General features: G+C 52.7%; 1 protein-coding gene across 1 annotated transcript in view; it reads left to right on the top strand.

The window, feature by feature from the left end:
• The window catches only part of CRACR2A (calcium release activated channel regulator 2A), a 73,310-nt gene that overhangs the window by 35,371 nt on the left and 13,191 nt on the right, over positions 1-24,748 (top strand). The window contains exons 7-12 of the mRNA XM_057703185.1: positions 1,270-1,457; positions 6,256-6,327; positions 10,152-10,197; positions 12,191-12,297; positions 15,224-15,542; positions 19,751-19,883. Of these exons, the coding sequence (XP_057559168.1) occupies positions 1,270-1,457; positions 6,256-6,327; positions 10,152-10,197; positions 12,191-12,297; positions 15,224-15,542; positions 19,751-19,883 (865 nt within the window). The remainder of the gene's footprint in view (positions 1-1,269; positions 1,458-6,255; positions 6,328-10,151; positions 10,198-12,190; positions 12,298-15,223; positions 15,543-19,750; positions 19,884-24,748) is intronic.

Below are 24,748 nucleotides of genomic sequence, written 5' to 3' on the forward strand. Positions count from 1 at the left end.
CCAGGGAGATGGATTCCCTAGAAAAACTTCATACTTGCAGCCTCCTCTCCAAAGCAAGGGGCTCGTAGGAGAGAGGCCCAGACGCCACTTGGCCTCTTGTTTTGTTTTGTCTGGTGCTGGAAGTCATCCAGCCCTGGACAGACCCAGACACATTGCTCCCATTTGAATAGAGAGGGATATTTTTAGCAGCACGTTAAAATAGGCTTGAAGACACCCCCAGGCTAAGGCTGGAGACGGTTCCACTCCTGTGAGTGCCCGACCCGTAGATTGTGGTTTCTCTCCTGCAGCGAGATGCGCTCACTGCCAGCTGCCTCCCCGCCCCCCTGCACAGTCATACCTGGCTTCCCCTCCTCTCTCTCCTCCTCACTATTATACATTAAGTTCTTACCAATTAGATTTATCTCTCCAATGAACGATCGCCACGCGGCGTAATTACTGCGCGCTTGCCTGATTCCTCGGGGGCCTCTGGAGAATCGCACACGGTTCCTTGCTGCTGCTTCCCTCTCCTTTGCCACATTCATTACACTGAATTTATTCTGATCTATTTGCCTTGGTTTGAGTCTTTCTCTGTGAGAGGGTTAGAAGCTCTGCACAGCCTAATCACCAGCCAAGAAACTTCTAGAAAACACAGGGCTTTTAGTTGCTCTAGGGACACAGGAAAAGGTATCTGTTTGGTTTGACCTCTTTTAGCTATTTCCTAAGAATGTCCAGGGTTCTTGGCTACCATACCAAGCTTCTCTAGATGAGAGGAATGGGACTTGTTTAGCTGAGAGAAGAAAAGGGAATAAACAGATTGATGGACAGTATTGATGACTGGGAAGGGTGGTTTGGTGAAGAAAGGCACTCCACGCCCATCGAGGACCAAGGGAGAGGAATTGGTGTAAAGGACAAGAGGGGTTTAGGCGAGATCTTAAGACCACTGATGAGACCAATGATGAGACGGTGATGGTCATTCCTGGGATGAGAGACAGATGATGTGGCATCTCCTTTGCGAGTGGTCTCTCTGGATGGTGCAGCTCCCTCCCTGGACTGTTCAGTAGCCCCCTGGAGACAGGGAAGAGATGGGTGTGCTCTGGAAGTTTCTTCCTGCCTCTGGAAGCGTGTATGTGTGACTTAAGGGGCAGGACAAAGCTGACTGAGGCTTGAGGGCAGTGGTAAGTGTTCCTGTCCACCAAGCGGAGGAAGCAAGGCAGAGCCGGAAAGGGCGGCCTGACGTGGTGGGTGGCTCATCATTCCCCTCTGCACGATGCCTCCCCCCTTCCTTTCCAGCTGGAAGGCCAGTGCACGGCCCTGCACAACGACAAGCACGAAACCAAGGCTGAAAACACCAAGCTGAAACTCACCAACCAGGAGCTGGCCCAGGAGCTGGAGCGGACGTCCCGGGAGCTGCAGGACACCCAGCGCCAGCTGGAAAGCCTCCAGCAAGAGGCCCGCAAACTCCACCAGGAGAAGGAGATGTGAGTGTCACCCCTGTGCACCCCGTCACTGCCCTCCAGACCCGTCCCCGGCTGTGAGCGTGTCAGCCCCGCCCCCCAGACCCTTCTCCTTGCTCATAACGTGGGGATGGGGCTCACGGTCCCCAGGACCTCTTCTAACCTTCTCCTAGGAGTCTGAGACGATGAAGCAGATCAGCTCTGTGCCAAGCATTACCTGGGATTGACAAGAAATGTATAACCTCGTTCACAGAAAATGTATTATGTAATTATAAAGATGTTATCCAACCAACACATAGAAAGCAGTCTGGGAGGAAATCCTGAGTGGGTGGAAAGCCCACACACTGACTGTCGTGGTTCAGAGAACTGGGAGGCCAAGGTGGGCCAGGAAGACGTCCAAGGTCAGCATGTTTCGATGGGGTGTGTGGCATGCCCTGGTCTGTCACAGCTCTGCCAGAGCTTCACCCCAGCTCTGCCCATCTTTTTCCTTCTTCTTTTTCCTTCCTTGTTCAGCCTTCCTCTGTATGGGCCCTGTGCAGGCAGCCCCACGTCTCTCGGGGCCTGGTTTGCTGACAAACTACTTTCAGTGTCCAATCACTGGGTTCAGCTTGCTGGACAGAGGCGCCCCCGGGAACAGTGCCGGGCTGGGTCTGCACCTGAGCCAGGGAGTCCCCGAGGAATCGGTCTCAGGAGTGCCAGGCTTTGAGAACAGGTGCTCTCCGAGGCCCAGGAGAGGAATCTCACTTGCTTATCTGCTCATCCATGCATCGGTGCATTCGTTGGCTTACTCACGACACCGTTTGTTGAAAGCTACTCAGTGCTTTCCACACTGTCTTAGGCACTCAGCGTACCTCATTTATGTTGAAAATCTGACATGATCTCATTTGACCTTCTCAGCATCCTGATGTGCCAAGTACAATCGTTATCAACTCTAATTCACAGATGAGGAAACCGAGGTTCAGAGGTGTTAAGTACCTGTCCCAAAATGCTAAGCGCCAGATACATGTTGCTCTCGTACACGCATCCTAGACTCACGAGTGACTAGTGAGTCAGATGGGAAATCTGTACCCAGGATTAGGAGTGGCCACTCTTCACTCACTTGTTTGTTCAAGCCCTCATGTATTCATTCTGCAAAACCTGTGTGCCTGGTCCTGTGCAAGGTAGTGTGTCAAACCTGATTTCAAGATAAAGGGCAGCCTTACCAATGCTTGATGTTTCCCATGTGTTAACTCTCTTTGTTCAAAAGCCTTGACCCTGTCTGACGCTGGCAAAACGTTGGTCTATCAGCCTAAGTCAAATCGTTCTGCTGTCGGGCTCATGTGTGGTGTCCGGTACTGTTTGGGAACAATCTAGGGTGAGAGGGAGGAAATGCGTTTGTAGTTTTACCCTAGGAAGACATCTCCAGTTGAAAAATACATGTCTTCCCAAGCAGCTGACTTAAAGCAAAACCACCCCACCCCAGCCCCCACCCCGTTCCAAGGCTTAGATGCTGGTTGAAGGGACAATATATTTCCTTGTAAACAAGCAAAATCAGTTCCTCCCCATTGAAAACAAGTCAACCAGGTGCTTAACTTTATAAACAGAATTAAGGAGTCAGGCTCTTAAAATTCAATCAAGTCCTAAAAGCAACAAACATCTGAAGGCACAGGCAGGAGAACGGCAAATGGAAATGAGCACCAGGGCTGGGCAGCAAATCACAGCAGAGGATTAAAATCTTTCTGAAGTCTTATCTTAATTAAGCAAGCCAGAGACACAATCTCTGGAGGTTAGGAATTGAAAAAGAGGGAAGGAGGGTTAGCAGGGAGAGATAAATGAGTCCAGGACCTTCACGCCTTGTTTTTAATAAGAAGCTTGCAGCAGCGCCTGCATCAGAGAGCCTGCTGGAGCCCAGGAGAGCGTGTCTCCTCCAGGGAGGCCAGGAGAGAAGGGCAGGGAGAGGCTTAGCTTGTCCTCCGTAGAGCAGGATCTCAGACCAGCAGTACTGATAGGACCTTCGTGCTGGAACCCACCTCTTCGTTTCACAAACGAAGAACTGAAGCTCAGAGAGGGGTCGTCAGCGACCCGCAGCCACACAGCTAGTTAGGGCCAGAAAACAAGGGCAGAGCCTCGTCCTCCTGTTATCCTGCGCTTCCCCGATGATGTGTGGCCACCGGGGCTGCTCGAGAGCGGCTGGGAGAGGGGAGAGGGGGCCTCTAGATGAACAGACCCCGTCAAGTGTCAGCTAAAGTTCTGAATGGGCAAAATGAATTTTCCTGTTCTCCAAAGATGCCCATGGAAGGAGACTTAGATTTTAAAATCAGGTAAAGAAGGAAAAATCAAACCGGGGAGATAGTATAAAGATGAAGGTCAGCTGGAAGGCAGCACCTCTGTCTCTTCTGTTACTTAACTTGTATTTGGGGGGTTGGTGGTTTATGACAAGACACAAAGTTTGGCAGAAAGAGGTTTGCCCCCCACCCCCAACTCCCAGCCTCCTGTCACCCGGCAGCCACCAGTCATGGCTTCTTGTGGATCCTTCCAGAGTGTTCCATACACGTGCACACACACACACGCACACACACTCTCACACACTTCACTTACAAAGCGGCAGCACACCGTTCTACATTTGCCTGCGTTTTTCACTTGACGGGTCCTTTGGAGAAAGCGCCATATTTTTCTTTCTCATAAAAACACAGCCGACAGCCCTGCCCTCCCAGAGCCATAAACCTCTCACCAGTCACCACCACGAAATGGCAAGTTCTGTTCCTTTCACTTCACCTGTCAGCCGGACAGAAACTTGTAGAAATGTCTCGGTTAGAAGGACATTCAAGGTCATTTCATCAAATATCCAAGTGTGGCTTTTTGCAGGAATGCTTTCTTTTTGTTAAGACGAAAAATCCATCTGAATATATATGTGTGTGTGTTTAGATAGACGTGCGTCTACTAGACAAACAGACGTAGGTTTGCACTGATACACACCATGTACGTGTGTGTGTGTGTGTGTGTGTGTTTGTATGGTGCCAAGGTCCCCAACTGCTGGGTAAGCAGGGCCAGAGGAGGCCTGGAATGAAGTCCGCTTTGTTGCACAGGAATTGGCCCCTCGTCAAACACTGTGAGAACCCAGCCCTTAGGTCTCCAGTGAGTGACTGTCCTCAGCAGGGAAAGCCATCTGCTCCCGGCTGCCCCCAGGAAGAAGCAGGACCTGGGGTGGGGGTGGGAGAGCCCCAAAGCTGGGCGCAGGCAACCTTGGCTCTAGGGCACCAGGCAGTGAACAGGCAGCTGTGCTCACGTGGTGCCAATCAGAGCAGAGCCCCAGACTGGGGTTTAGGAACCCAGTCTGAATAACAGAAAAGACATTGTTTTCCCTCAAGTTGAAATTAAATATAATTGGTAATAAAATGTTGGGAGTTTGCAGCTCTGCAGGAGCCAGAGAAGTTCTGTCGCTTAACTAGGATTGTCTGAGGTGAACTTAGCATTTGAGACAGTCTGTTACTGTCACGAATTGACTTTACAATTATTCTATAAAGTGGAAAACCCCGCAGATACCACTTAAGGAATCAGGCGACTGTGAGCCTGGCAGGCGAGTCCTGCGGCCCCGGCAAGCTCAGCGGTGACATGGACGGGGTGGCCGGAGGACTGTCCTTGCCTCGCTCAGCCTGTGCACAGCCCAGGCAGCCCCGACAGCCCATGGCAGTGACGCGTGTGCTGTGTGTACGACGCGCGCTGCACTAAAACTAGACTGTGGCTTGGAAATATGGGACCCTTTGCAGTAAGCTTGGGGGAGATTTAAAACCTCTGAACTCTGGTGCAGAGCGCAGAGGGAACGATGCAAGCAGAATTGTGCCGTTAAGCAAGGTTTATTTTCCAGTGTCACCCATTCTGCTTTATTTTTTTTTTTCTTTCTTCTCTGAGTGGTGCCAGATTCCTGCCAGTCCCCACCCCCCTCTGTCTCTCTTCCTCCCTCCATCTCTGCCATCTTCCCTCCCACCTCTCCTTTTGCCTGCTCTCCTTTCTTTCTTCCCACTGCTATTTGTTGACTGCACCAAGCCAGGCACTGTGTTGTAAAAAAGCCAGGCACAGATGTAAAAAGCACACACAGCCCCCTGCCTCACAGCCAGAGTTGCCCTCCAGCCACCCCATGTATGTCTCAGCTTCTCTCTCCCCTTCCTCAAAACTCCTACAATTGACACATTCACACTGTGACGTAAATGACAGATTATGATTGATACATTAAATCTCTGCTTTGTAGCTAGAGGTAAGAAATTTTAATCAAAGAAATGAATGCACAACGCTGGAAATTCCAGATCTCCGGGAACAGATTGGAGACTGTTGGGGGAAGGTGGGGAAGGAAAAATGGGTCTTCAATAGCTCCTGCAAATGAACTAAACCAGCATCCGAGAAGAGAGGGGAGAGGGAGCACCAGCTCTGCTCTCACTCTCCGAGATTGGGCTGGAGAAGAGTACTGATTCTGATTCCCTGACTTCTGGGGGCGGGGGGGCAGGGGACAGGACCATTAGGAGCCTGAGAAAGCAGTGCAGTCATCAACAAGCTGTATCCTTGGGACAGGGAGTCAGGGGTCTGGATTAGGACCCTGGCTCAGTCCTAGGTTGTCCAGGGAAAGGTATCAGACCTATTTGGCTATCTGTGTCTGTAAAACAGGGATCATTTCACCGTCCAAATAGGGTGTCTGAGACCTGGCTATAAGTTCTGCAGAGGCCATACTCTCCAGTGGAAGTTGAGCCGAGGTACCGCCTGCGGGGTCTGACTTCATCACTGCCTTGTACCCTGGTAGCGGCACCCCCCCACTCGAGTGCCACTCATCACTTCTGTATTGCCTCCCCCGCAGGGAAGTGTACCGCGTCACAGAAAGTCTGCAGAGGGAGAAGTCCGGGCTCCTGAAACAGCTGGATTTCCTGAGGTGCGTCCACGTCCCAAAGCCTCGGGTGGGGAGGGGCATCCCCAGAATCTTCCCTGCCTGCTGATGTGGGAGCACCCTCATTGCCCTGGCCCCCAACATAACGTCGGACAGTTGAGCACACCTGTCCACCAGGTTTGGTCCATTTACACAGGCGCCCACCCCCCTCTCCAGTTTGTACCTCTGTGGGTGGGCGCTGCCTCCTTCTGCTTGGTACATGGCATGTATTTGCTCAGGTAGGAGGAGAACTGAATTTATGGAGCATCTAGTCCATGTCAGATGTAGTACCTCCTTTATCTTCCATAAAACGTGGGAAGTAGGAGAGTTGTTAATACAGGACTTAACTGATGAGGAAGCTGATATCAGAGAAATGATGTAATTTACCAAAGTGACGCAGACACTCGCTGCTGGAGCCAGAACCGAATCCGTATCTGGCTGATGCTCTTTATTCTGCCATATTCTGTTCATGTTTGTTGAATGACTAAATGACTCACAAACAGAGCAGCAAGAAGGGAGTTACGGGGTTTCCTCAGCCTGTTAAGCTCACTGTAAATTCAAAGCTCATTGGTTTGGTTTGGATTATCCTCCAACCCTGCTCCCCACCCCCCCCACCCCCAAAAAAAACAACCAAACCCAAATGGGTGTGGGGAACGCTGGAATTTTCAATTTTGCCTCTGAGGTTTCTAAGTTACTGTACCCACTGCCTGCCAAATACTTCTTGGGGAATGGTGATGAAATGTGGGTTCTGAATTTTAAAGTGCAAGTGGGTTTGAATCAGGTACCTTATGAAGGTTTTTAGTGTTTGCTTTGTTTTGTTGGTTTTTTTTTTAACTTGAAAGCAAGGTTAAGTCACTGTGTCCGGCATCTTTGATGCCACCAAATTGAAAACTTCTTCAGACTGAACGTATTTCAGAGTTGTTTCACACGAGATGTGATACAAAAGGCCGGGGAGATGGACGTGGTTCTTAGTGGCCAAGTTCTAATCCCTGTGAGAGACGGTCTGGATTCTCAGGAAGGCTTTAGTGAAGGCAGAGAACAAGATGTTCAGGAATGCGTTTGATTGGGTTTTTTTTCCTTTTATCTATTGTACTTAGAAAAAATACGAGGGCGGATTCAGTGTGAATGCGCAGGAGAGGATGACGGGGCAGCACTCTGCCCACACCTGTGGGTCTTTTTAATGGAGAACGGCGTCTGTGCAGAGGCCCAGCCTGGAGCTGGGGAAGGCCCAGATGTGTGTGTGCAGGCGGGGGGCGGGGGCGTAGAGACCCGATGTGGGGGGAGCCCGGATGCCGGGGGAGAGCCTGGGGGCGGGGCAAGGGGAGGGGCTGGATGTGGGGATGGTTAGAGACTGGATGGGGCGGGGGAGCCCGTATGAGGGGTGGAGCCTGATTTGGGGGTGGTCCCAGATGTGGGGCAGGGTGGCGGGGGCGAGGCCCACGGAAGACTCTTCCTCCACAGTGAGATCTCCGGGTAGACAGAGAGCCGGGGGAAACGGGAATCCGGAACCCGGGAGAGAGAGAGCTGGGAGTGGGTGGGGTGGGAGGACAGCGGGAATGGGGGCGGGGGTGGCTCAGGACAATGGCTGGAGTGTCACTCGGTGGGGAGGGGCTGCCCTCCTAAGGCAAATGGGGCACGTGGAAGCAATTTCGGGGCTCTCGGTAGGAACATGTGGTTTGGAGCTGGATCTGCTTCCAGACCCAGCCCTGCCCCTCATCACCTGTGTGACCTTGGGCAACTGCCAAAACCTGCTGGATATGCCTGTGTCACAGGCTCCTTGGGTGACAAGTGCAGGGCAGTGACGTAGCGAGAGGACACACTTACGGAGCAGAGCATCTGCTTGCACGCCGGAGCTTCTGCGTGGAGATGCTCCTCGAGGCAGGAGATGAAGGCGTGGCTCCCCAGGGCTCCCCAGGTCCTCCCCCGGTGATGCTGATGTCACTGCCTGCAGAGGGAGGATCCTTGTGGCATGAGAAGCTCCCTTTGCTCAAGGTTTATAAGATACCCTCCCCATCCCCGCCACCCCCCCACCCCCACCAGCTTGTCCTGAGGCCCCAGCTGTGTGCCTGCCTGCGCATCAGATGTGTAACGGGTCCAAAACAACCCCGCGCGTTCCTGGTGTTTCCTGCAGGACAGGGGGACCTAGGTGGTGACTCCAGCTGCCTCCAGTCTACACCCGCAGGGTGCATGCAGCACGCTTAGCCAAGGGCCTGCACACAGTAGGCGCCAGTGCACAGCGGCATTGCAATGACAAGGGCCAGACCACCACTGTGGGCTCTCTTCCCCTTCAGAAGTGCCGATGGTTCACAGGCCCCTGGGCAGGAGAGTTGGAAAGTCAGAGATCACGAAACTGGAAAGCACCCCGAGGTCACCCGGCCATCCCCTCCACCTCACGCTTTGGCAGATAAAGTTCCCACCACACCCGCGAGTGCATTCTTCATTCACGCCGCGTCCCCACGTCCACTCAGTCCCCCATGGAAGCTCTAACACCTCCTCGCCACCCTCACGGAGGCAGCCGGCACCGTCCTGAGACCCGCCCCCTGTGCACCCGGGCCCACATTTGCCTTCGCCGTTAGCAAAGGCAGCCCCAGCGCGGTCTTGCCTCTCCTCTCCCTCTCCCCTGTTGTCAGTCTTCTCTCTTTGGGAGAGACAGACAGACGTGCTAGACTATTTCTTATCTCACATCTCTCGTCCCCACCAGCCCATCCAGTCACTTTCCATTTCTTTCATCACTTTCGACAGAACTTTCCAGAGAGTTGTTTCCATTTACACTCACCGTCTCCGTTTCCTGGCCTCACGATCTCAACCGTCCACCAGGCCTTTTCTCCCGTCCTTCCACCCAAAGTGGAACCCATGACCTCCATGTTGCTTAAAACATGGGCCAGGGCTCAGGGCCCCAGCCTTGTCCCCAGCAAATTATTCCTGGCACAGCATATCTAGGGCTTCTTTTAAACCTTGAGTCAGGTCAGGACACTCCTGGGCCACCCCCCGCCCCCACGGCTTCATAGCTCACTGCGATAAAATCACAGTTGTGACCATGGCCCGCAGGCCAGGGATGGCAGATGCCTGCGCCCCGCCTTTCCTCTGGCCTCACTCCTCTGAGCATCCGCTCCCTCCTTTCCGTTCCCCTGGATGCACACTACGTGTCTCCAACCCCAGGCCTTGCCCTTGCCTTTCCCTCTGGCTGGGATGCTCTTTCCCATCCCCACTGGGCTCCGCACCCCCCCATCCTTTAAGCCTCTGCTCAGACGCCACCTCCTCAGTGAGGTCTTCCCTGACCACCCTGCATCTCTGGTCGTCTTTATTTCACTTCTTGCCTGCAGTTATTTTGCTCAGTAGCGATGATCCCTGTACTAAGATACGAATGCCCCGGGGGTGGGAACTTTTTCTTCTGTTCCTTGGTGTACCCCTGATGGCTGGAGCTGTGCCCAGCACACCGTGGGGCTCAGGGGGACAGGTGTGGCATGAAGCCATGCACACACTCGTAGATGAAAGGTGTAGAGAAGGTGAGCAACAGCAAGTTCAAGATGCAGCTGGAACACCTGGTCAGCTCTGGGGGCGGCTCCCTTACTGATCAGACAGCCCAGTGCTGGGTCCTGAGGGGCCCTGGGTGTCACAAGACCATTCTGTCTGTCCCTCTGCCTCTCACCTGACTTATACACCACTACCCTCTGCCCTTAACCACAGTCCCTAAGGAAAGCAGCTCCATGCTCTTCCCAGGCCTTCTATGCCCGGCCCTCCTCTGTACCCATCTGACTGTCAAACCAGTGCTATGGGATCTGTTGACTGAAAGCCCCGTGTGTGAATAGATTCCCCGTTTCCATCCACAGGGAAAGGAACAAGCATCTTCGGGATGAACAGGACATATGTTTTCAGGTAACTGGCCAGTGCCCCCTCCCCTGGGGAGGACAGGGCCCGGGACTTCTTGGGACTGGCCCAAGGAGGTCCTGAGGCTTGGGATCGGGTCACTCCTTTGTGTGGGCAGGATGGTGGCGTTAGATTTTTTGAAAACAGTGAAAATGCAGGGTGACTTACAGGGTCACAGTGTGTTAATTTTCCATGAAGCGACCCATTTTCCTCTTGGCATCATGAGACTGGAATACTTGGGAGGGTCTCACATTTCTTGGACGTAGAAATGATCCTTCCATCCATGAGGCGGCACAGTTGAAATGGCGTGATGGCTGTTATGCCAAAATGCTCATTTTTTTCCTTTATTAACATTTTGGCCTCTTGATGAAAATTTTGCATTTTTACAGTGTCGTAAATGAATTAAAAATGTTTATTTTACCATTTACATAGTTGATGGGATGTACAGTTTTTTACCCTGTGGCGACCCATACCTCTCTGAACCTGAGTGCCACAATTACCTACTTTCCCAAGTAGCACAAAAATCCTGTATTTATTTAAAGGTTTTCACTTCCGGCTGCATTAAACCGAATCTAGGATTTCACATTCCCCTAATGACCCCCCCCCCTTTAGACAGTAGCTGTGGATGCTCTGAAGGGAAGAAAAAGACAGGCGGGATGGATTGAGGTGGCATTCTGGTCATCAGGCTTATCGCATCGTGAATTTCACGTGTGTCCTCGGATAAATTAGCCTCCACCGACCATGACCCCAGTTATCACTTGAGGAAAAGGAATCTCTATCCCTTTTACCATTTTGCAGGGATTTTTTTTTTTATTTGCGAAAAACTCTTGGAAAGAGAGGTCTTGCACTGGACCCTCACCTGTCCAGTGCCCTAAATGCAGTGAGCACACGGCAGCTAGTTTGCCCTGTACGTGGCGCCACCTGGTTTATAAGTGCAAATCCCTTAGGGACCTGTACATCACCATCTCTTTTCTATCACTGGCTGGCAGCAGTGCCTCTCTGCCGCCCACCTGTGTGTACTATCAGAGCAAGGCTTAAGCCTACACATGTTTGTTTGATGGTGGTAATGGTTATAATTGTTTTAGAAGTAACACTGCATTTATTTTAAAACTTCCTACCAAATGTCGCCCTAATCCCTTGACCTCACTTCCCTTCACTTCATTCTGTTTTGAGAAGGGGATGGAATTAAGAACTCTCATGGGGAATAGAAGAAAGAGGGATAAAATCATGTTCATGCCGAATCATAATTAAAGATTAATTTGGAATCACAGCCGTACCTTCAGGGGCCCTGGGAGCACTTGCAACCCCTCCTTCCCTCATTAAGGATCCCTAGGAAGCATGGGCTGGCTGATTAACGAGAGATTCTTCCTGTGATCTAACGCCCCTTCATCTGGAAGATGTCTCTTGGGGAGCCCTGGTGAGGCGGGAAGAAAGCCCCCACTCCACCCAGGCTCTCCATCGCTGACATGTGAGCATTTTATCCACGCCCAGCCCACTTTCACAACAGATCTGAAATACCCCGTCCTAGCTTCATAGCTGTGGACAGGGCACTGGGCTAATTGATCCTCCTACCTGGGGCTTTGGAAATAAAGGAGGATTGAAGCCCCACAGAAGAGTGTGTGTGATTTAAAGATGCACAGAGTCTTTTCTGCCCATAAATATTTTTCCTATGCACCCCACATTTAGCTCTTTTTATTTGTCCTCTTGCAAATTATCACTACTCCTGGGAATGGTAACCTGGCAGACCCCAGGCTCTAAACTGTGTACTGCACTAGTTCATTTGATTAGCTTATTAGACAGGAGATGGAGGCATTCTGGTGAGAGATGACAGCACGAAAGGAAAGAGTGGGCGAAGGTTAGCAGGCAGCCCAGGCCATGGCTTGCTTCCTTTAGAGTTTTATTTCAAGCCTGACCTATGAGGTGGGGAAATTGAGCCCTTTTCTGCTCAAACATTGGGACAAATCAGCAGGTGTGGACCTGAGGGCATTCTGTGTTTCTACAGAAAGACAAGGCAGCCAAGGCAAACACAGCTGCTTCCAAGGCAAGCTGGAAGCAGCGATCTGGCTCTGTGATCGGCAAATACATGGACAGCAGAGGGGTGCTCAAAAGGTAAGGCATCCCCGCTCTGCTCATTCGTCATCCCTTAGTCAGTCTTGCAAGGTTGGGAGCAGGCTCTGCTCCCGTGCTGAGTGTACACTGGCCCTGGCGGGAAGCCTGGGGGCAGCCACGCTCACTCCCCTTGCATCTTGGAGGATGCATGCCTTCCTGTTCTGACATCTAGGTGCGGGGCAAGCCCCTAGGACAGGCCATTGTCTCCTGAGGCCACCCAAGGTTCCTGCAGGGGGGGTGCTGAAGAGGGGCTGCAGATCAGGGGAGGGACAGAGAGGGTGGGAGGTGGAGGGGTCAGGAGGGAGGGAGGGGGTGCCGGGCAGGGCTCTGCTGTCTGTTGAGCAGAAAGGATGCTCTTGGTTTTCCTGGGACAGGACTGCGTGAGTCTGAAGGGTGATTAGAGTATAATACAGAATCTCCAATTGCTGAACTCCTTTACGGATGAGAATGGGGACTGTACTTGACAGACTCCTTTTAATAATTCATATTTAATTAACTTAGGGAAAACATGCTTGGTTGCTGTTGCATAGCACACGATTGCGTTTGAGTCCCCAGAGGGGTGGCCTATTGCTCCTAGAAGGAGGCCAGCCAGCCCCATGCCCTGTCTTCTCTGGGGCATGTGCTCCATCCCATGGATGGCCACGGAGAGGCAGAGGCCACCAGATCCCCAAGTATCAGACTCGGGAGGAAGTATGTGAACTTGCTCATCTGGGAGATCCTGAGGACTGCAAGCATGAAATAGACAGATATGCCAAACAGAGGTGATCCGGGAATGTCAGTCCGCTGATGGGTCAAGACCTTGAACTTGATCATCATGAATTCCTTTTCTAAATAGCTGAACCAGGAGACACAACATGGGAGCCAGATTCTGGCAGTGATAGTTTGCCTGTTGGTTCTTTGGATTGAATCTGTGCCTTCAACAAGCATTGTCCGAGTGCCCACTCTGTACCACACGTTCTCAGAGTTCTGCGAAGCCTCCAAAGATCAATTAGACACGAGTCCTGCCCTTAATATCCATTACTGAGCATCTGCTGCGTGCAAGACTCAGTGCCGTGTACTGGGGATAGAGGGGCAAACAAAATAGACCCCATCTCTGCTTTCATGGAGCCTACAGTTGAGTGGAAGAAACAGACAATAATTGATAAATAATCGATGAATTGTGAACCCTGAATTCCCACAGAGACTTTGGCAGAGGGACTGCTCTCTGCTGCTGGCACATAGCCTTTGGTGGCAAAACCAAAAAGGAACTGAGTCATGCTAAGCTGAAGGTATCCCAGAATGTAATAGTGCTTGAGAATTTCCCAAATAAGAAGCTTTTGCCAAGAAACGCTTCATTTTTAGGGTCGTTTCAGGGGCCACTTATTTTCAAGTTGCAAGACCTTTGAAAGCTGTGCTCTGCGTGTGTGTGTGTGCGCACGCGTGTGTGTACACACACGCTTGCTCACCTGTGCTCACACCTGTGCACTCATGTTTGTCAGAACAAAAGCGGATGGAAACACTGTGTGCTGAAGTGGGTGAGCACTTAGTAGGCTCATTAGAATGTAGGAGAAGTTTGTTGGAAAGATGACAGTCAGCTTCTGTGAAAAACTGATTTTATAAATAAGTGCAAGGGTCCTTTAATTGCTGCAGATCCTTTATTTTATATCAAGGGACTCTAAGTCAGCACTTTTGTGAGCAGGTACTATGCCTTAATTTATCTTTCAAGAATCACCCAGAGTTCAGAACAGTGATACAGGCATTTTTTTCTCTTTTTTCCTGTGTTGGTCCTTAGGGGTCAGAAATGCTAGAAGCCAGGGGTGGGGGGTACACAGTGAAGGGGCTTCCCTGTTCTGCATACTCTCTGTCCTTCGCCCACTTTTGCCTCACCACCACCTGCATCCTGGTCCACCTCCTCTCCTAATTCTCAAGTGTGTGTGTGTGTTTCAATTTTGGACTCAAATCTCTCCCTGGAAAACAGTCCTTAGCTTGACTTGTTCACAAAGGCCTGAGCGGGAGCCCCCCAGGAGGGTCCCTGGGGCCTTTGCTCCCAAACCTCGGGGACACAGCCCGGGCACGGGCCCCGCGTCCGGTGCCTGCGCCCTCCCCCTCCTGCTGCTGCTTCTTGTTCTGGATGCTCAGGTGCCTCTGGAAGCAAACGTGCACTCAGGCCTCCGAGCCCATTTGCTCCTGACCCTAAAGAGAGAGGAAGGAGAAGCGGATGGAGGGCCCTGCCTGGCTTCCTTCCCACCCTGAGCCAGTGGACACCTGCCGTGCCGGGGCCCTGCCCGGAGCAGCGGTCCCCCTCGCCCGCATTGCCGAGGGCTGCTTCCCTAATGGGTCTGGTTTGTGCACTGGATGATTGGGGAGGCAGGCAGGGCAGACAGGCGAGAAAACAGGCCTGCAGTGTTGGCGTCTTACCTGGGCACACACGGCTGGTAAGGGCTGGCGTCGGACCAGGGCAAAGGCCACTGACTATTAACCCAGGATGCTTTGTTTCACATCTGTTATGCTGCTTTCTTCACACCTATACTTCTTCTTCGTGGCACTTCTCACGACCTGGAACAGGATAGTGAGCGTGTCATGATTGCTCTAGCCCTGCTAAGCCGAGCTCTCCACGGGGACAACGGCTGTGTCCAGCTGTTGCTCCCTGTCATTAGCTCGATACCTGGGAGCCAGCATCACCATCACCTTCACCTTCACTACCTCCACCTTCACCACGTTCACCCTCATCATCATCTTCACCTGCATCTCTCCTTCATTGTAAGGACATCAAATGAATGAGCTAAACAACACTAAGTCTGGTTTTCCCTTTCCTGCCTCCTCTCTGCCCCCAAAGCATGTGCTCCTCGACTATCTGTTTGTCACAGAAGCTGTCAGGCAGCCCCCCAGCTTCCATTCAGATACATTTTACAATATTCTCCCCACTCTTTGCTCTCCTCCAAAACAGTCAGTCAGAGGAGGAAGAAGATGTGTTTGGCTTTCCGAGGAGGAGGAGCTCCCTGGGCCTGAGTGGGTATCCCCCTACAGAAGAGGAGCCGGGGACCGGGGGTCCGCTCCCTCGGCGGCTCCGCAGAATCATCTCCATTGAAGAGGACCCGCTGCCCCAGCTGCTGGGGGGTGGCCTTGAGCAGCCTCTGAGCAAATGCCTGGAAGAGGGGGAGGCCTCCGACCCTGGGGTGGAGAGACAAATCGGATCTGCCCGACCTCTGGGACTCACGCCTGCATCTCCCCGAGGGCAGCCCGTCGGAAAAGAAGCCCTGTCTCAGGTAAGGGCATGTCCCACACTGACTTGTAGATCACCCTGTGCCTTGTCTCTCGAATGTGAGCCCAAGAGCCCCAAGGCAGCTCGGGAAGTCAGACGCGGCAGGCCTGGCGATGCACCGAATTTGTGTCCCTCAGGTACCACTCTCCTCTGCTCTGCCGAGCATCATGACAGAGACTTGGGGGTCCGGGGACCCTCTCCTGACCACCACTGTTATTGGCCCCACTCCCCACCCTATGCATCTTTTTCTGATTCAGATACTGTATTTATGGAGCAGGATAGAGCCTCTGCTGGGCAATTAGCACCACATATCACATACTTTAAAAGTGGTACCTCTTCTGGTGCATTCTGTAACCACACCCCGCAGGCCAGTCCCTGCTGGGGAAGTCTGAGCACCATCGCTGTTCTCTCAGTTCCTCATCGGCTCGCCTCCTGCCCCTCCCGTCAGTGTGACCCCCCCACCCCGCCTTGCCCCCCCCATCCCTGCGCTCCCCACCAGCCCTCCTGCTGAGTTCCTGGGAGGAGGCTGCGTGGACCATCCTCCCCTGGATCACTGAGGATGCTCCTCACCTTGTTTGTGACCCAGGCCTCGGAATCGGCTCCTCCCCTCCCCCCCCCACCTGCCACTGGACCCCCTAGAACCGCTCCTGCACCCCGTGGTGGCCTTCAGAGCTGAGTGGTCCAAGTGATGTGTTCACACGTGTGCCGTCCAGCTCTGTCCGGCCTCCGCACAGGGACTTCTTGGCCTTGGTTATCATTCTTGGGCCTGGATTAAGATTCATGCCTACAAACCACTCCTCTGAAGAGCCCTGGGCCAAGGGAGGGGGCAGAACTTGGCAGGTGGGGCCTCTTGGTGGGTGGGGCCCTCCCTCCTGCACCTCCTTCCACATCCCCAAAAGTGCACAGACTACACTCGCTGGCAGTGGGCACCAATGGGGCTTTAAATACCCCTGATAGCCCCCCAGACGTGCAAGAAGTATTAAGAGGTCCACGGGAGACGGGGTGAAAGAAGAGGCTGGGCGTCCGTGTCTGCCGTGGCATCCGATCCTCACAGTTGTCAGATGAGGGGTGTCAGAGGTCTGTTCCCCCCTTAGGCAGGTGAGGAAGTAGAGCCCAGAGCAAGTAGCCCACCTGGCCCTCAGTGATGGGAGCCCAGCCTTCTCACCCACCACTCTGCATCCCCAGTGGTTGCACCAGGAGGCGCTGCTGTTTAGCTGGGACAGAAACTGCAGCAGAGAGGAAGTGTGTCTGCTGGAAGTGACACAGCAACCTCAACAGAGGGTCCCCTGCAAGGCCGCTGAATCATCAGTGGGTACCAGCTTTGGGAAAAGTAGTTTGAGAATAGGAATCAAGAACCTTGAAGAGCCACCACCTTTGAACCAGCACTTCTACTTCTAGCAACCTTTCTTAAGGAAATAACCAAAATCAGACAAAAATTTAACTCAAGAATGTGTGTATAATAAGGGCATAAATTAGATGATATTAATTTAATAGAATGTTATAGCGCTGTTAAAAATCACATTTTTGAAAAACTTTAGTGACTCAGAAAAATAGCCATAATTTAATAATAGATGAACAAATGTAAAATTATATATAAATTTAAATTTATATATAATAATATTAATAAGTTATATATAGTATCTCTAATCTCTCTCAAAAATATTGATTCATCTATATTTAAAAAAGGCCTGGGCTTCCCTGGTGGTGCAGTTGTTAAGAATCTGCCTGCCAAGTCAGGGGACACAGGTTCAATCCCTGATCCAGGAAGATCACATATGCCGCGGAGCAACTAAGCTCGTGAACCACAACTACTGAGCCCACACATCACAGCTACTGAAGCCCGCGTGCCTAGGGCCCGTGCTCTGCAACAAGAGAAGCCACTGCAATGGGAAACCTGTGCACCACAAAGAAGAGTCTCCCCCACTCACTGAAACTAGAGAAAGCCCACACAGCAATGAAGACCCAATGCAGCCAATAAATAAATAAAATTTTAAAAAGGCCTGTAGCACAGCATTGTAGATCAACTATACGCCAATAAAAATAAATTTTAAAAAAAGAACAATTAAAAAACAAGATTCAAAAATAGTGAACGACTACATTTTCAACCAAAAAAAAAAAAAAAAAGTCTGGGAGAAATACATCAAAATAGGAATAGTGACCATTTCAGGGTTCAGGGGGGTTGATTATGAGTAATTGTTAATTTCCTCTCTACTAGTAGGTATTACTTTTAGTCTTTAAAACTTAAAAAAAAAAAAAAGAGAGAGTGGTGGGAAGGAGGATGAAAACAGATCCCCTGGTTTGCCAGGGGAGGGACCATTTCTCCAGCCCCCTCCCCACAACCTGGTTGTCTCATTGTTGTTCGTTAGCGGGCAGGAAGATTGTTCCCCAGTTATTAACTAGAGTAGGTTCTTTGCTCCTGTCAGGTGGGTCCTGCCCCAAACTGAGCCATCACTGTGTTGATGGTATCCTGTCTGCCGGGGGCTGGGGTAGGGACAGCACAGGGCCAGGACCACCCCCTCCCACCGTCCCTGGCCTGGGGTGCACCTCTGGCAGCACTGAGCTGGACTCTCAAACAAATGACAAGTGGAGGCCCACGGCTAGCAGAGAGTGATGCTTGTGCATTGCAGGAATAAAGAAACTGGGGCCAGGGCAGCATTTCTGAGTGTGGGTTTCTTTTTTAGGTTGAGTTTAAATTCCTGTAATTGACCTTGAATTCCCTAAGTACAGCATGGAATTGATTTCTCCCCAAAAGGCTGTTAATGGCTTTTCTCTGAAACTCAAGTACTGCTAATATCTGCCGCTACTCCATTATAGTATTTACTCAATGAGAGGAGCTAATTCCCCCAAATCCACTTCTAAATAGATTCTAAAGAGCCTCCTCATTTGGCCAGGCAGTGCTGGGCTGGGCCTGAAGACAGGAGTCGGATTCGGGGAGCGCGCAGTTCTCTGGACTTAATGACCATTTGGGGAAAGGACCCGGTGCTGGTCCTCACTCTGACTCTCACTCACCCAGCATCCTGGAGCAAGTCCATTTCCCGCTGGGCTGTAGCATCCTAGAGTAATGGGCAGGCTGGCTCCCAGTCTCTCCCGCTGCTGGGTGGAAAAGGAGCAGCATGACTGTGTTCTGGAAAGATCTGCCCATAGCCTGGCGTCACGGTATTTCCCAAGCTACTGAGTGGAGACTGTCTTGCCTTATTTCCAGGGCAGACGGGGACCCTAGATGGAAGCTGAGATGGGACAGAAGGACAGCGTGCAGAGAGGCAAGCATGTCCTCCATCCGGTCCAGGCTTGCAGGGATGGGGCAGAAATAAAAGGCCTGGGCTTCCCTGCTGGCACAGTGGTTAAGAATCTGCCTGCCAGTGCAGGGGACACAGGTTCAATCCCTGGTCCAGAAAGATCCCACATGCTGCAGAGCAACAACCCATGCATCACAAGTACTGAGCCTGTGCTCTAGAGCCCATGAGCCACAACTACTGAGCTCACGTGCCGCAACTACTGAAGCCCGCATGCCTAGAGCCTGTGCTGTAGAAAAGAAGTCACCGCAATGAGAAGCCCATGCACCATGACAAAGAGTAGCCCCCACTTACCACAACTAGAGAAAGCCCATGCACAGCAACGAAGACCAAAACAGCCAAAAATAAAATAAAATAAAATAAAATAAAATAAATAAATAAATTTATTTTAAAAAAAAAGAAAGAAAGAAAAGGCCTGACCCCAGGCTGGGTTGCCTCTGCCCCCGAGATATAGATCAGCCTTCTTTTCCTATCTCCCCTCCCCCTGCAAACACCCTACCTTGTCCTTCCCACCCCCTCACCCCCAGTAGAGCATCTCTGCCTCCTCCTTAAGCCCCAGCCCAGAGTCCCCGCACCCTGGGACCCTTGACTCCTCATCGATGCTCCCAGGGTATTTGGAATGTCGTGCTGTGACTCTCTGTACACGCTGGCCTCCTTCCCTCCATCACAAACCTGGCCCAGCACAGGGCCTATAGGACAGCACACGGGCAACGATGTTGGTGGAATGAATGTCTCTCTTCCCGCTGCTGATGCTGGAAGGAGCCTCGGTGCCCTGAGCCCGAGGCTTCCTGCATCCGAGGCCCCAGCAGCCTCCCTGCTGCTGGTTGCGGGTCCCTCCCTGGACACCACAGGAACAGGCAAGGGGTGGGGGTGGCAGGCGCACGTCCCAGCGTTTGACCTGACTGTCTGCCTTGCACAGGAGGAAGGCTCTGTGCCCACCCCAGACCGGCTCTTCAAGATCGTGTTTGTGGGCAATTCCTCTGTGGGGAAGACGTCCTTCCTGGGCCGGTTCTGCGACGGCAGGTTCTTCTCGGGCTCGGCGGCCACCGTGGGTGAGCTCTCGGCCCTGCACTGGACCCCAGCCCACCTCTGGGCAGGGGTAGTTGTGAGAAGGGGGCCCAGGGAGGGACTTGGAGCCCTGTGGGAGGGCCCGAGGCCTGGGCTGGTGGGTGAGGCCCCCTCTGCCCGGTGCTCCGCGGGGACGGGACCACAAATGTTTCCTATGCCCAGCCTGAGGGTACCTGAAGATGGCAAAGATGGACTTCGGATCCTTTGTCCCCTCTCAGCCCATCTGTATTAAATCATCCCTCCCCCAGTTTCTGTGTGTGTGTGTGTGTGTGTGTGTGTGTGCACACTCGTGTAGACAGACAGGACGCAGGATAGTGCTCTGGGGGCTTCTGTCCATCAAATTTCCCCATCCTGCATCCTGGGCCCGCTGGATAACAGCTAGAGTCCACTGTAGAAGCCTGTTAAGCTCAGCTGTTAATAGCTGATCAGGGCCTCACGTGCCTCCATCATCTCAGGTAATTTTGTATTTAGATAGGAGCCTTTGCCGCCTCACCCAGAGGTGCTCCTTGCATTGGGGTATGTGGTAAGAACCAAGGACATATTGACCTTTTAGCTTCTACCAAGGTGAATCACTCAAGCAAAAAAAAAAAAAAAAAAAAATGAACCTGCCGAGGGCTTTCTATGTGCCACTTAGCCTCGCTGATAAGTCAACTATATTAAAAGTACATCGATATGACCTGAATATGTACCATAGGGTTTGATATTTATCATTTCCGGAAGTCTGTCTTCCCAACAACCCTGAAAGGCAAGCATTGCTCTCAGCCCAATGAACAGACCAGGAAACTGAGGCCCAGAGAGGTCCAGAGGCAGGTCCTCATTCCCACCAGCTGGTTGGTGCTGATACTGGCCCCCACCCACCCCCCACACGCACCCCTGCTGTTCCTTCCCACTGTCTCCCTAACAGTATTGAGCTGTGCATGCTGAGGGCCCAATTTCTGCTGCAGGAGGCTGGCAGAGGTTGGCATAGGCAGAGGAGGCTGCTACGGTCCAACTAAGCGGCATCAGCAGTCCTAGACCTTCATCTCAGCTCTGCCGCTGACCAGCCACGTGACTCTGGAGGAGGTGTTTCCTCTGAAAAAATGAGAGGTTTGAATTGGGCCACCGGAGACTGCTTCCAAGCCCAGGGCTCTGTCCAGACCACCTTTGACCAGCAATCTCATAAGCTGGCCCTCCAAGACAATCTGAGACAAACTTTCCTGCCCCAGAGCCTTCCTGGGCAGATTCTGATCTCTTCCCTTAGGATAACCTAAATGGGCCCTCCCTTCCACCTTTCCTCCTATGGATGGGTCTCTTCCCACAGGCAGCAGGTGCCTTGTTCTTACTGGTAAGCCTTTGCAGTTTCCAAATCCGGAATCCCCTCCTGCCCCCTTTCTGCCCTGTTCTACCCAGAGACTAGGAGCATCCCAAGGTGAAGAACTGGAACTCTGATGCAAAGACAGCCTAGAAGAGCCTGGCCTCGTGGGGCTGGAGAGGGACAGCTGGGAGTGACCTCTGTGTGCCGAGCGCGGTGACACAGGAAATAGCAGCTGCGGAGCTGGACTGGCCCTCCTTGGAGCGTTCCGTGGGGTAGCCACAGAACCACCCCTGAGGTCACAGCTCGGGCATAGGCTGTGGGAGCAGGGGGAGGATGCTGCAGCCCCGGGGCGGCCCTCCAGCCGTGCACGTGGTGCCTCTCCTGTTAGTAAAATCCGAGAATTGGGGTCTGCTTACACCTCCAACGGATGCCCCCAAGATGGAAAGCTCTGAAAAAGAGAAAATCAGACTAATTTGCACTTCCCAGGAGGCCAATTATGGAAACACCTACAATTTAGGAGGGGGAAAAATATCAAAGTTTCCAAATCCGGAACACCCTTCATCGCGCTGCACAAAACGAGCAGGAGCAGCAGCTGGAATTAGCCTCCCCGCACACGTGTCAGGATGCTGATGTCACGCCAGCCTCCTGGAAGATGCTCCCTTTAAAGACACAGGCGAGACACTGAGTCCTGGGCTCCCGGGCCAACCCCTATCAAGCACAGCAGCCCCAGACCCTCGGCACAGCACCAACAGGGATGCGGCCGTGCCTTAAAGTGCTCCTCCAGCACCGAAGGGACTTCCTGATCACCCAGCCCCTCATGAACACATGACTTGTCCTTGACCTTCGGCTTGTGGATGATCTGGATTCCATGACGCAACAGTGTGACTTGGGGTGCCCTGCCTCCCCTACCTTAGTACCCGATGATTCTTTCAAAAGCAGGTGTGTGGGCCCTGCGGGTGTCCTGGAGACATCAGACGATGGTTCTTGTAGAACACTGGAGCTCTTTTTGTCAGTGAAAAGAGTGGCTGTCAGACATTACGGCTCTGGAACTCAGGACTCCGAGTCCAGGGCTCTTCCTGCCCTGGCAAGATGTTTCTTCTGAAAGCTTTCCTTGGCAGGAGGTCCTCTGTCCTCTCCTGGTCACCAGTCAGTTTCCATCCCTCTCCTCGTCTCCATAGAGAAATCTTGCAAGCTTTCCTCCATGACCACTCACTGGCACTCCCCACTCCCAAGCCCTCCTGCTCGGAATGGCCACTTGGACCTGTCCTGTCCAGAAAGGTGAACGCTGCCCTTCCTGGGGTCCATCCCACACATCCCACCACACAGCACGCTCCACAGTGATGCGGCCCCAGAGGTCCAGTCCTCACTCAGGAACCACTTAGGTTGCAAGTTGGGTGTCACCTCTGAGTGTTTGCTGAATGCTACAGCCAGATGTAAAGATCACAGACACCCAACTTCCCTCCAGCATCCCTGTCACACCTCAGTTTACAGATGGGGAAAGTGAAGCCCCCCAAATGGGGTGAAGTCATGTCATCAAGGTCACACAGCTGGTCAGAGGCAGGACTGAGGCAGGAACATGGGGTCTGGGCTCCTGGAGCATTGGAATGGGTGCAGTGGTCGCACCCTCCGGTCTCACGTCACTCTGTGCAGCCTCTGCTCTGCTGCTGGACGCTGACTCTCCGTGTCCTCCCACATCCCACGCACCCCTTGGGCTTGTTCATCTGCTTCCTGGCCTGAGGGTCTGAGGCTGCAGGGAGGACAGAGGGGGTTACCTTGTGGACCAGTGGGGACTCTCCAATCTCCTGGTCCACCGTGCTCCCTGGAAGACAAGCTCCCAGTCCTCCAGCAGAGACATTACCAGTGAGGTCAGGCAGGGACCCAGCCACTCTCCACCCCCTGCCTTTCCATCCTCGGGGGGCTTCACATCAGGCCCCAAAGGTGTTGACCTTCTCCTGAGTTGTTATCAGGCAGGAGGCAGCACCGCAGCCTCCTAGAGCAGAGATGGGGGAAGGCCTTCCGCTTTAGCTAAGAAGAAAACACCCTTGGGGGTGGTTCTCATATGTCTTGATGGAGCACTTAGCTCCGGACTTTGTAGGTGAAATGAAGCTGTCGGGGGCCCCGTGCCCAGGGTACTGCTGTGCAAAGAGGGATGAGCCTCAGGATTGGATTTGCAACTCACTGAGGCTGCTGAGCAGCTTGGGCAAGGCTGGGCTCCTGCTTCTCCATCCTTCAGTGGTTTGGGGAGAGAGGGGGTGTGCACGTGTGTGCATGTGCGTGTGTGGGTACGTGTGTGCGTGTGTGTACAGATAGCAGCCGGCATGTGGATGTCACGGGGGAGTACCGTGAGGAGAGACAGATGGCGCATGGACACTTGGTATTCGAGCATTCTACCAATGGGACACGTTACTCTTTTCCTTACCCAGCCACGCAAATGCTCTCTCTGATTCTCCTCTGTGAACCCAGGGCCTCTGCGGTCCTTCTGACATTCTAGGAGCAGATGACCCTCCCATCTCTCCTCCCCTGCCTGGCTCCTCACACACTCGCCTTTGCCCGGAGACAGTGGCAGCGATGCCCTTTTCCATTGACTGCCTCTTTGTTGTCTGTCTGTCTGTCTCTGTCTGGCCAGGCCGCGGTTGCTATCCCTCCCTAAGCCCTCCAGAGTAAGGACACCGAAGGCTGGGCCTTTTTGAAGGTGGGAGGGGATGGCTTCTTGTTCCAAGATCTGATGCCTTAAGGGGGAAAAAATGTTTTAAACCTGGTTGAGCATCTGTGAACATTCTTACAGGATGTAGGAGGGAGGAATGTTTGTTATCAAAGCACCTGCATTTAAATCCTCTGTCCAAGGGCTGCTGTGGGGTCCACAGTGCATCTCCCTGCCCTGCACCCTCTCTCTGGGGTCCACGACTCCAGGTAGGGTCACAGCCTCAGAGGAATGATTGCAAGTGGCTCGATGGCTACGATTAGGAGCGCTGATTCCATCTCTAGGGGGCGTGTTGCCCCTGATTCCCTCCCCCACCCTTTTTCTTCTCTTCTGTCCCCTCCTCCACCTGCCAAGCCCTCCCCTCCTCCTCCTCCTCCACTTACCTTTGCATCACCACTGATGGGAGTCTGAAAGTGTGATGCGTCTCCGCAGGGATACTTGAATTTTACCATGGGAACTTTGGAAAGGATTTTAGGGAGAAAGAAGAAAAGGGAGGGAGGGAGGGAAGGAGGGAGGAAGGAAGGAAGGAAGAAAGGAATTTGAGGATGGTCTTTCTGTCTCCTCTTCTTCCCAATGAGGGAGTAAATTCATGAATAATTCTTCGCGTTGGTAGATTGCTTTTCTATAGGTGATCTCATGTGATCCCTAAAGAAGGTGTGGATTACCCTACAGTGAGGAGCCTGTGGTTCAGGGAGGTTCAGTGGTTGGATCAAGGTCCTGCAGCTGGTCAGTGGCAGGATGGGACCAGAACCCAGGTCCCGGGCCTCCCCGTCCAGTGCTCCGTCTCCGCCCATATCACCTGTCAGGAGGAGGGCCACCTCCTCGGGCTGAAGGGATTCCAGGTGGGGGCGTAG

Source organism: Hippopotamus amphibius, chromosome 12 (genome assembly GCF_030028045.1).
Source record: "Hippopotamus amphibius kiboko isolate mHipAmp2 chromosome 12, mHipAmp2.hap2, whole genome shotgun sequence".
Taxonomy (NCBI): Eukaryota; Metazoa; Chordata; class Mammalia; order Artiodactyla; family Hippopotamidae; genus Hippopotamus; species Hippopotamus amphibius.